Below are 12,949 nucleotides of genomic sequence, written 5' to 3' on the forward strand. Positions count from 1 at the left end.
GGTGTGTGATTATGCGAGGAGGTGTAATAGTGTGATTTCGGGAAATTAATGTAACAAACACAATGCAAAATTCCTTAAATTCTGCGAGATTACGCTGGTATAATGGAAATTCCACCTGGGCCTGCATACTTTCGATTTTGGGAGTAATGCCTTGATAGTAAAACAATGTGATGGCTTGATATAAATTGATTTAAAAAAAAAAAAAGTAGTTTAGAAAAAGGACTAGTTTGTTAATTGAAGGGCTGCGTCTAAGTAGGCCTGGTCGCAGTTGCAAAGTAACAAAAAAACTCTGCAAAGTTCCTCTAGGGGCAGAGTGCAGTGCGAACTGCCATTTGCGCTGTTCTTCCTGCCATTCGAGTAGAAATTCTGCCCAAGCACCAGCTTGCGATCCACAACGTACCGTTTGCGAGCCAGGAAAAAAACTCCACCTCACTATGCGGAGCAGAGTTTTTTCTGCACTCCACGAGTTCCGCGGAATACAAAGTGCAGAAAAAGCTGCAAGCTAACGGAGCGGAGTTCACCGCCAAGGCCTACTTCTAAGTACACTGTACTTCCTCAAAGCTTTGGGCCAAGGTTTTGGCCAAGCATTTACCAGTTCTATTGCCACTCAGCCTGCCGGGCATTATTGTGCACATAGTTAAAAAATGTTGTTCATAATGGCCAGTGACTGAGACAGTAAAGGTTACCAGTCATTAAACTACTCGATCATGACTTTGTTCCTGGGTGCTACCCCAGAAAGAGTAACAGACTGGTGTAGCATTTGTTACAAACCATTATGAAACATGATTCAGCATGCCATCCAGGATATCCGGGCCCACATTCTCAGCTGCAGCCAAAAAAGGTGCAGAACCGTGCAAAAACATTCTTAGGGAACCAGTCTTGGCAGAGTCCTGATGGTTGTCTGCATTCCCTTAAATGAACCGCAGCATGAATTCCCATCAGACGTATGATCAAATCTCGTTCTTCCAAAATATTTGCATATTTCTATATTGTGTACTTGCTATCTATGAAATTGAAAACCTGTTTTACATTTTTTATTTGCTTAACATGTTTATCATTTTCACAACATAAATCTAAAAGCCACTGCTTTAGCTCAATGGGATTGTGGTAGTTGTATTAGCACACTTTGAAAATCTGTGCCATAGCACAAATGTGTAGTCATTTAAAATTATTTTTATGGTTTTAAGACTCCATGGTTCTATTTCAGTATCTGCCTGTTGCTTGTTAGCACGGCTACCATTGGTAATACATTACCCCTTAAATGCTTAAGGTACTGTGATAAGCATCTGTAGTAAAATGTGTTGTTTTGTGTTAATAATCATGTGGTGTTGCAAATGCAGGAGGAATAAAGGAGAGTTGTGCTTTATCTTTTATTATTTGATGTTTACTCCGCTTAATATTTTTGTATTTTACCAGCTGGAGCTGCACATGAAAGAGGACGGAGGAGAAATCCAGGTTATTTGGTCGCTGATAAATTTTCAAGATGCAAATCTTCATATCCAGCCAAAGGCAGCACAGGAGGTCAGTGAGTAAGTTTCATCACTCAGTCTTGTTCAGGTCTGGATAGCATGAGGGTGCAAAGGATGATCTAAAGCATCCCCACAGCTTTGTTCACCTACAAGTGTAGAAGAAAGGTAGGCGTTACATTTAACAATGAGACTTTCGTTTTTCTGTTTTTCAAATGTTTTCATTGTCATTTTAATTGTACTTTACTATCTGTGTTTATTGGTAACTTACAGTGCCGTCCTAAATTCGTGATAAATTGCCCCAAGAAGCACAAGGAAATTAATGGTATTAAAAAGCCTGTAAATCTGACCAATAATGCTTGTTGTAAAGTGTTCTACTTAGTGATCATCTATTTCTTCCAAATAAGCGCTTTGCGGCCTGTCATATTAATATTGAGAGTATTTTAGATGGCAGCATCTGATTTGCCACATTTTCTTTTCCTCTGTGCCTTTCAGCGGGCCCATTCTAAATTTGCTACAATGCACCCATGAATTGCACTGGTATAAATGCAGCCACTAGCCGTATGCGCAACAGCTTGTAATACATTTTTATATTGCACAAGAAAAACAACTACAAGATGGCTGCCTTGCATCCGGATGCAAGCTAAGCAGCCATCTTGGATTTTTTTTTTTTAAAGCTTTTTGAAAAGTCATTATAAAAAGGCCACAGTGCATGTGCCTATAAAGCATAAGAAAAAACGTTACAAGATGGCAACCATGCATGTCCACAAATGCATGGCGACCATCTTGCAATGGATTTTTTCATTCCAGGTGGTCGGATGGCACTATTGGTTTCACCAGAGCTGGAGGTGCATAGCTAAAAGCACGGCCAGCAGCAGGGCACCTTCCTGTACCTGTAGGTGGAGAGTATGGGGGACAGAGCGCTATTGATCTGGTAAACAGGGAAGAGTTTAAAACCGGGTACCCTCTTAAAGTACCAAGTGCCTTTCCCGGAAATGCCATGGTGTGAAAGCCTACCCAACCGCTAGCCACTCTTAAAACAGCTATTGGATGAGGGAGGCTGATAAAACTCCACTCTCTCTGCATTGTATGCGTATGTATCAAATAGTATATTGGCAACACCTATTTGTAGGTGAAAAAGGGGAAATGTATTTCGAGCTTACGATCCGTATCGTGTGGTTGCCATGCCAAACACTCAGCTGCAGAAGTGACCATCGCATTTTTAAAAACTTATGAATTTGAGTAATGCTTTGTTCAGTAAGTTTCTTTGTTAACTTATGCAGGTATGTGACCAGATCAAAACTGACCGCCAAGGTTTATAGCAACCCTTGTTAATTAACAATTCAGTTCTCTTTGTTAAAAAACACAACCGTCCATGAAGGGGAAGGTCAAATGTGAGGTGCCTATGGCTGTGATGTGCGGCCATGAGAAATAGAGAGAGAGAAGTAAAGAAGAAACGCGGCCTCTCATCAGGGTGGCAGAAAGAAAAGTGAATGTGTACACTTGGTTAATCAGCAAATGTAAAAGCTGCTTGGGAGGCAGTATAAGCTTTCTTTGAAATCACTGGAAGCTTCATGGTGACACATTTTTATTATTTTTAATGTAGTTCTGAAGGGCGTCCTATTAATGGAGACTTATACTAAATATTTGCCCTAGGTACAATCTGATTGCTACTATCTGCAAACTATATATTGTGAAAGCACTTTTTTTTATATTAGACACCAAATCTTTTTGCACCTTTTGTGGCACCCTTTCTTATATTGTGTGCATTCAAATTTTCAAGTAATGACTTCTATAAATACACAAATCACTATTCCCCACTGCATCAAGCAGGATTCAATTCTGTCTCTTCCCGGACGGATGGGAGAAAGGAAGGAAGGAAGGACAGACTAACGAGCACACACATGTTAAACTTGTATTTATTTTTCATTTAAGGTGTGTGCATTATTTTATATGTAATTGCCTGAAGATGAAAAACCAATAAAAACAGTTTCTTTGTAGAGCAATCTTTGACTCCTCACTCAGGAACACAGTCCCATTCTTTTTTTATGCACTTTAGCCACTGATTAATAGTATGAAATAGTGAGACCACCATTTGTATATTATGCAGTACTCCAGATATGGTAATACCGCACCAGGAAATTCCATTTCCATGAGGGTCTACTAATTACCATGTGCAGTATTCCCTCATCATGTTTTATCGCCTGAGGAGTAACGGAATCAGTGTTTGGCTGTATTTTGCCAGATTAAACCAGTTGGGTTGGTTGTGTTCCCACATAGCCTGATACCGCCGCGACCTCCTGCGCTTAAAGTGAGACCTTCATGTCCAAGGGCGTCGCTGATTTTCCGAAGGGAACACAGTTTGGCCTTCAGTGGCGGTGGTCGGAAGGTGCACTACTGTTCTAAATACCTTTTGTAATGATGCAAGCCCAGCCTGGGGGTTTTGTGATGTCTTCCTTAGTAAGCAGTTGTTTGGCCTACATTGGATTAAGAGTGATCTATGACCTGCAGGTTTGTACAGGGGAAGGGAATACAAGAGTCGCATCAGTGCCTCGTGCATGCTTCTGTGATTGGGGGGGGGGGTTGCCTTTTTCTGCACCCACCACACCTTTCACAAACTGTGTACGCCGCCAGTGGCGCGTGCCCACAATTTGTGCACACAAATTCACTTTGTGACTACTGCCAGGCACGTAATGCACTTTTCCAGCATTTATAAAAGCAGACTGGAGGAAGCAAACTTTTTGACCGTGGCTCGATGGTTGTTGCCCACAGGCTGAGGTAGAATTAGACGCCTTTCTGTTCTAGCCCGAAACGGTAATTGGTCCAATTATCCGAGATAGATTTAACGTATTATGGATTGATTGAAGGGTCTTCCATCATTAATAGTTTTTGTCCAAAATAGGTTTGACCCCTATATCTGTCCTTCTTCCCATCGGCTCCGACAGTCAATGTTTTATTTTTTAATTTTACTTTTGTTAGCAACAATATGGACTTACTCAATGTTAATACTTTAGAGCTCCTGAAAAGTTCCCACCTACTCACAACCCCACGCTTCCACGTCAGTCACCTCGCTGCTGGGGCCACCCTGTAGTGTAGTTCCTATGTTCCCAATAGGCTCTGCACATTGGAATAATAAATCCTATAGATTTGACGTAAGACTTAGGTCAGTAGGTCTCTATCGAATATACTAAACTTAATTGTGAGTGCCAGCTAGCTCAGAGGTCACTAGAAACTTTCTCGAATTCACAAAAAGGGATTCGTTTCTGAAAAAAACGCATAAACATGACAACTTTGTTTCCCCAAAAAGAAGAACATTTCTCTGAGTCATGGAAACAATAGATACGTATTTCACTCAGTCAATCGTGCATACTTAGTTTCTACAGAATTGCAGAGAAATAGAGAGACGGCGTTTCCAATAAGAAGTTTATTGAACAGTCTTCTTTCTCATGCAAGAGAGGTGATCTGCTACAATCGTTAGACAGAATGCAAAGTATAATGCGTACAGCAAGAATAGTATTATGAAATAATACTGTAATAGCATACTATGGTTTCTAAGCCATAAAAATACATACATACATAAATAGCATAGCATAAAATACTCAACTGGTGCTTCTAAAATACGCCTACCCCAATGTACCTAACCTAGGTCTAGTACAAGGGAAGAAGTAAGTTTGTTTAGCATAGGTTGTAGTTCTTGCTAAGAATCTACCAAAGGTTTCTCTAGGTTCTAATACGCTCCATACCTTAGAATGAAGGAGGTCTGCTATCTCTGTCTTGGGACTCGATTTCCCAACACCCCGCAAGGGGAGTTAGAAATACTGGAGCTGGATTTCTCAGCAGAGGAGGGCAGCTTCCTGATCAGTGCGTCAACTGGAGAGTCGGCTTCCTTCGGCACTTGCTGTAGCGAGCTGCGTCGGGCAAGTAGGTCGTCGATCTGCTTCGAACCACCGTACTTTGCCATAGCAAGTGAAGGTATATTTATTCCTTGAAGGTATTTAGGAATGCCATGTTTGACGGGCATATGAACGTCATGAATGTACCCCTAAGGAATAGATGTTCATTGTAAAACTGAGTTCTGGGAAAAGTCAATATTCAAGCAAGGGGAAGTCCCTGACAGCTTAAGCTGGTTTTCCAAGAATTCGTTGTGACGTTTGGTGAATGGATGGAAATAGCCATGCCTGTATTTGGGTTGCATGGGCTAAGCCTAAATAAGGGCTTGATTTATATGCCTATATAAGGGCAACGTGAATTGTACCTATATATGGGCATGAATCGGGAAAATTCAATTGGAACCTGAAACGCCACACAACAACCCCTCATGGCATTACCTGAGCTCCCTTCCCCTCTCCGCTGTAAACCACCGCCATTGAATCTGTATCATGGTCTACCTCTCCCCCCTTTCTTATGCACCCCCTGTAAGGCCCTCATCGTGCAGACATGTACAGTTCTCCACTGCTGTCCACCTGCACGTGAGCTGTGTGCAACATACGCACGTGCAGTGACGGTGTCGGTCTGTTCTGAGGGGCAGAACGAGTGTTTGTGTTTCTGCAAAGCTTCCTAGACCTTCCTGCTGCCGTCTTTAAGTTCATTAGATACTTAAGTAACCTCTGAAGTAAAATGTACTACTCAGACGAAAAGTTAAATTGAGGTTACTATCTTTGTTATAAATCCGAAAATGGGTTTATAGTTTTTACTTGCACCCTCAAACCATATTCCATTATTTCTTAAACTACAAATTTGCCACAGACTGCCCAATGTCGTGCTTCCTTGTGATATCATGCCATGACAAGCTGGCACAGGCTTGGCGTACTCATGATTCGGCGTGTTGTAAGACCATGAACATGTCTGTAAGTACATGTTACATTTTATTTAAGCTAACATCCGCTTTTTTGTTACACCTTGCTTCCTACAAAGATATCATTGTAGTTTTAGCTCCCGCAGCTGCAGGCATAACAACTGTTAATTATCCGCACTTGCGATTATGGGCCACAGCTGAAGGTGAGAACCCACAAGCGGGAAGCAGTAGGTATATTATGTTCTTGCCCTGACACTAATGGCAATAGGGCTGTAACGTTCTGTGACCTGGAGGGTCTGAAGGGGCTTCTGTCATTGCATGCATATGCTGCCATGTTTTGTTGCTGTGCAGTTGATTGCAGTGGGCCTCTCCACTACTGGCAGACCCTTCTTTTTAGGTCTGGATTTGACATCACAGTTGTTAAAACTACCAGTTGTTTCTAATAAACCTACAGTGGGTTTTGGGGCCACCTCCTTAAACCATTGGTTTCTCTTTCATCTTTTCAGCCATTAACTTGACACTTTGTCATTCAAAGGTTGACTCAACCCTGCTGTGTATTTCTTTTTCACCTCATACTTTTGGCTAATAGATGTATTCTTCCTCCTGCAATTGACGGCCTGCATTGTAAAGCATCAGGAACTATTTAATCTCTCCACTGGTCTGCTCCTCCTTGCTTCTTCCTTTTGGTGGGTCCTCTCTTAGTTTGTCCCTGTGTGCTGACATCCCTAAAACAACCTTCTTAGAACCATGTTACAATTGCTGTCCGGCTGCTTGTGTATATCTCTCTGTCTGCTCCTCTTTGCTTCCTCCTACCTTCCACTGGTGCGTTCTCTCCTCTTCTTTTCCTTGTGTGCCCTCGAAACCCTCGCATACCTCCATGCCAGGCTGCCCCTCCATCTAGGCTTAACTTCTGTACCATATTACATTTCATATTTAACTTCACAAAAAAAGGCCCATTGACTGTCATACAAGGTAACTGAGCATACACCCATTGTAAAATGGCTGCACTCGCTATGTGCACCCAGTCACTTCTAGCTTAGCTACTACCATTCCTGGTTGGTGCCTTCTTGGAGCAACAGAGGGCAGAAGAGAAGCAACTGCAGGAGTGACATCTGTACTTTGCTGTTTCCAGTTGTGTTTTCAAGAGTTATTGCTTCCACTCCACACAAGTCCTAGCCCATCACATCTGCCTCCCTGCTCTGCTGCCATTCCTCTCCCCTGCCATCACTTTTCACGCACCCCTTCTTTTTCCAGGATATCTCTAGCTGTAATATGCCAGTGCTATGTTTTCCTATGCTTGCCCGTTAAGCCCGCTCCTATTCGTTTTGCCGGTGCCTGAGTGATAAATGTGATGCAGGAAATTCAAACACACGTCGTCCTCCGTGCCATCATGTCCCTAGAGGGATTATCAGTTTACGGTCACCGATACTGTTCCACTCTTCTGAGGATGCATAAATGGATACCCTACTGAGTAATTAGCCGCGCTTTATAAATCTGAGTTGATTGATGGATAGTGGCATATGGGAACATTTCTCCACCCATCTCTGAGGGAATAAAGTGCCCAGCTACTCTTAAAACAAAGAATAGATAAACTGAGAGGCTGTACAGAGGATAGTGGTAGAGATGGGTCCGTGTACAAGGAGAAGGTGAAAGAGAAAGGAGAAGTGGAACTGCCATACAAACTGTAATCTTACAGCTTCAGAATGCTTCCTGAGCAGACCTCTGTAGTATTTATTGCCCATAAACAAAGAAATCTGATAGCCTTCCTGAGTGAAACACTCTAATCCAGCACTCCTGAATCCCTGCCCCTCTTAGCCCATTGTCTGTGTTATGACAGCAGTCCGAATCAGTAGTTTTTAATAAGTCTTTGTTAACATATAAGTATAAATGAGGCCCACAAGCAGGTGATGGCAAGCCTATCTGCTCCTCATGAAAGCACAGGCTTATCAAATACCAACATTCTGTGACATCACACTTATATCAATTAAACATTCCACACACATTACATCACAGTACAGGTAAGTTCTTATTGGTTAATAACACCAGTATTTACAGCCCAGTTAAAGTGTACGGTGTGTAAGTGAATGAAAAATGATATACCTTAAAATACTTAACTTACTTTGTACAACATCTCCTTTAAAACTAAAAGCTCAATATAAAACAAAATCCTCAATTCTGTGTTTGTTTCAATATCCTGCCAGCAGTCAAGTCTTTCATCCTTTACCTTATTTGAAACAACATTTTCATTAGGTATGACTTCACTCCTGTCTAAGTTGTGACTACCACAAATCAACATTTTCTTGTGAAACAAGTACTGGTTATTTGGATGAGTTGATACTCTTGTTGGTTTTGTATTTGTCAGAAACGTCAGAATGACTTATATGTGCATTGCTAAACCCCTCATCTCTCCCAGCACTACTTCTGTTTCTCACTATTGATATTTCACTAGTTGTCTTACTTCTTGCACAACAATCCTGTTCTGTAGTAGGGGATCTCTGTGTATAGTCATAATCTAGTGAATAGTCCCGCCCATGTGCGTGGACCCCGGAGCAATCAAAAATAATCTCTTAAGTTGTCAAAAAATGCAGAACTGCACAGACACTTAAGAGAGAATTTAAAGACAGATAATGCAGCCTATATCTACAGGCTACACTGTCCAGCACTTCAACTAGAAATTCCACCAAAAATCCACAAACCGCACAGCCTGTCCAGTTTTCTCCACATAGAAACCCTTGCTTTTACCAGCAAAACCCTCAGGAATGATAGAGAGGAAGGAGTGGACAGACAAGCCCCATAGGCTGCCATTATGTGGCTCAGAAGAGGATACTGTGCCTTTAAGAGAACCTTCCAGAACTCTCTCAGTATCCCAGAATGCACAGCAGGCCCCTTTTACTTTCAGTTCTTTTTTCCGGCTCCTGCTAGCAGGACCCTGGAGCATTGAGCTCTCCCTTTTAAGGGTTTATTTGGTGATTTTTTTCACTTTTTCTAGTATTTAGTGCTTTCATTTGAAGTACTTTGGTGCTTTCTTCCTTGTGTGTGTTTCTGAGCACTCTTTTATTTGTCAAAATGCCTGCTTTGTTTGACAAATGCCCAGAGTGTTCGAGGAAGAAGGCCAAGTCGGACCCACACGAGGTGTGCATCATCTGCCTTCCCTCATCTCATGTCCCGGAGGAGTGTGACATTTGCCAGGGCTTCTCCAGCAGGACCCTGAGAGATAGGATGAAGATCAGGCTCCAAGGCCTGGAAGACAGAAGATTGAAGGCACAAGGTTGGTCTGGGCAGACTTCCTCTACCCATGCTGAGGCCTCTGGGGGGCTCCCCAGGGGCAGGAAGCCCAGCAAGCATCCCTATTCTCCGTCAGCGTCAATAGCACTGCTGACGGCGTCGAGAGGGATGACTACAGTCTGTTCCCCGTCTCCCCAGGGCTCTGGGTCGAAGCGGCGTCGACGCTCAGCGTCGAGGGAACTGAATAGACCGCCGTCGAGATCACCGGTGACCGTCTCATCGTCGTCGTCATCTAGTAATCGACGTAGAGAGGTGGCCCGGCGTCGGCGCTCGCCGTCGAGGTGACACCGCCGTTCGCCGTCGGCGAAGAAGAGGAGGTCGGCGTCGAGGGGATCCTTGACGTAGAGGATGACGTTTAAGTCTCGCAGACGTTCGGCGTCGAGGCGAAGGCGGTCGCCGTCGAGGCGAAGGTGGTCGCCGTCGAGGCGAAGGTCTCTGTCAAGGCGAAGGTCTCTGTCAAGGCGAAGGTCTCTGTCAAGGCGAAGGTCGACGTCTAGGCGAAGGTCGCCGTCGAGGAGAAGGCGTTTGCCGTCGAGAGTGGCGTTCGCCGTCAAGAAGGAGGTGCTCGCCGTCGAAGAGGGGGTGGTCGACGTTGAGGGACCGACAGTCAAAGAGGCGCAGAAGGAGTTCTGGCACCAGGAGTCATTCTAGTCGGCGTCATGGGCCGATAGGTGACTCTCCATCGCCTGAGAAGAAGGGAAAGTCACCGGGCTCGGTATACTCTGAGGTTTATACACCCCCTAAGACGAGGTCGACTCCACCTCCTCCTCCCTTGCCCAAGGATCCGCCGCCGCGGACTCCCACCCCGCCTCCGCTTCCACCTCCTCATCATCCTAATTCTCATCCTCAGCCTCAGCCTCTTCCTCGGCTTCCAACTGGCGGACCGCCTGTTCCTCCGAGGACAGCTTCACTGCCACGATACCCGACTCCACCTAAGGGGACCCCTCAGCCGAGGCCCCCAGTCAGGCCACGGTCGCCTACTCCTGTGAGGCCTGTGGCGCGCCCGAAGCCAAGGAGATCGCGCTCTCACTCCTGTCGGAGGGGGAGATCGCGGAGTCGTCACAGGTCGTCACCGAGATCAAGACGACGCCACAGGAGGCGCAGATCACGGTCCCGCACGGACTCTACTGGGATCAGAGATTACTCACCGACTTTGTCGGAATCCCCAGGAACGAGGGTGTCGCCTGTAGACCACATCGTCACTTTCCAGGATGTTCTGCTGCGGGGTGCAGCTAAGTTGGGCATCACGGTGACGGTGCCTACACCCACGACGTCTGTGATTTTCGAGACGCTCCATAAAAAGCACCTGTCTCGACCATTGCTGCTTCTAGTACCAGGCTTGGTAGAGCCCACCGAGGAGTTGTTTCTCACTCCCGCGGTGACGAAGGCTGCTCCCTCCAGGCTCCTTAAGAAGTACCGGGCCCCGGATTCTGACCCGGCTTTTCTTCGGATGGATCCGACACCGGACTCTGTCATAGTGACGGCGGCTAGGAAGCAACATGCCACCACCCGGTCATCTACGGTACCTCCTGATAAGGAGAGCCGCTGGATAGACTCTGCAGGTAGAAAGGTCTGTGAGACGGCATCTACTGCGATGAAGGCGGCTAGTGCCGCTGCTTTGTTAGGGTGATACGATCGTGTCCTATGGGAGTCCCTCCAGCAATTCGCTGAGCTCCTTCCTCGAGAGAAGAAAGAGGACTTTCAAGAAATTCTGAAGGAGGGGATGCTGGTGTCGAACCAACTCATCAGCGCGGCTGCTGATGTCTCTTCTGGCGGCACATGGGTACTGTCATGGTGTCAACCAACGACGCCACGCTTGGCTTCGACTTACATCGCTCAAGTCAGAGGCTCAGCAGCGGGTGGCCAATCTGCATTTCTCGGGGGAAACCCTGTTTGGCAAGCATGCAGATGACGAGATGGCCCGCGCGGAGGCCGAGACCCTGACGGCTGTCTGGTTGGAGAAGCCTAAGGAGAAGAAGGCCTACCGCCCATTCCTGAGACGGTTTGGGGCGCAGGGCAGAGGGCGTGGGCAGACCTCAGGACAGCAGCAACAACAGCAGCAGCAGTTCCGGAGTCCCTTCCAGAAGCGCCAGAAGGGATGGGGCGGCCAGCAGTCCGCAGCAGCGAACAAAGGCCTGGCTGGGTCTCGGCCCTGAGCGGTTACTTCCCCTACATCCGTTACCCGCTCCGGTGGGGGGAAGCGGTCAATTTTTTCTGGCAGAGTGGAGAAAAAATTACTCAGGACAAGTGGGTGCTGAATATTGTTTGCAATGGATACAGTCTTCGGTTCACCAGCCCACCTCCAGCAATTCCACCGGTCAGCTCGCAGTTTCAGCTACGCGAGCTCCAGGCGGAGGCCGATACCCTGTTAAGGAAAAGGGCGATAGAAGACTTACCTCTGTCTCAAAGGGGAAGAGGTCTGTACTCACAATTCTTTCTGGTTCGCAAGAAGGACAAGAACGAGTTCAGGCCCACTCTGGATTTGCGACAAGCAAACAAGTGGATTCGCAGAGAGAAATTTTGCATGCTGTCGTTGGATCAGATTTACCCTCAGCTGCAACAGGGAGACTGGCTATGTGCTATAGACCTACAAACACAGGAAGTTCCTGCGATTCCAAGTGGGTGCCAATCATTATCAGTACACAGTACTGCCATTCGGGCTGAAGTCTGCGCCCAAGACATTCTCGAAGTGCATGGCAGTGGTAGCTGCACACCTGAGAAAGAACAAGGTGTTTGTCTACCCGTATCTGGACGATTGGTTGATCAAGGCCTCCTCCTTCTCGGAAGCTCAAGCGCACTTCCAGAAGACATGCGTTCTCTTGAACAAGCTGGGGTTGCACATCAACATGTCCAAGTCTGTCCCAACTCCGGTCCAGTGCATCCATCCATCAATACGCTGTCAGCAAGCGTGTCTCCTTCGGAGTAGAGACGATTATCACTCCTTCGGAAGGCTCAGGCTCTTATGACCGCTCCATCTACAACAGTGAGGACGGTGTCTTCTCTACTGGGGTAGATGGCCTCTTGTATCTTCCTCACACCTCACGCACGACTACACATTAGACTATTGCAGGAGTGCTTGGAGGATCAGTGGGATCAGAGGAAAGGGTCTTGGGACGACCAGATTCGACTGTCTCTGCGTGCTCTTCAGTCTCTGAAGTGGTGGTGTTCAGTGGAGAATCTCCTCAGAGGGGTTCCCTCCCACAAGGACATTCCCACACAGACTATCGTGACGGATACGTCTCTCCGCGGCTGGGGGACGCACTCCGGAGACTTACAGATACAAGGAACGTGGTCCCAGGCGGAGTCCACGTACCACATCAACTTCCTGGAACTCAGAGCTGTTCACTTGTCACTGAAGGCCTTTCATCCATCCTTCCAGACCAACTCGCTGCTTGTACAGACG

The 12,949-nt window shown here is 46.1% G+C and overlaps 1 protein-coding gene across 1 annotated transcript in view; it reads left to right on the forward strand.

Annotated features, from left to right (window-relative positions):
* The window catches only part of C2CD2 (C2 calcium dependent domain containing 2), a 434,056-nt gene that overhangs the window by 198,509 nt on the left and 222,598 nt on the right, over positions 1-12,949 (forward strand). The window contains exon 4 of the mRNA XM_078656804.1: positions 1,417-1,521. Within this exon, the coding sequence (XP_078512930.1) occupies positions 1,417-1,521 (105 nt within the window). The remainder of the gene's footprint in view (positions 1-1,416; positions 1,522-12,949) is intronic.

This window comes from Lissotriton helveticus, chromosome 8, assembly GCF_964261635.1.
Source record: "Lissotriton helveticus chromosome 8, aLisHel1.1, whole genome shotgun sequence".
NCBI classification, from domain to species: domain Eukaryota; kingdom Metazoa; phylum Chordata; class Amphibia; order Caudata; family Salamandridae; genus Lissotriton; species Lissotriton helveticus.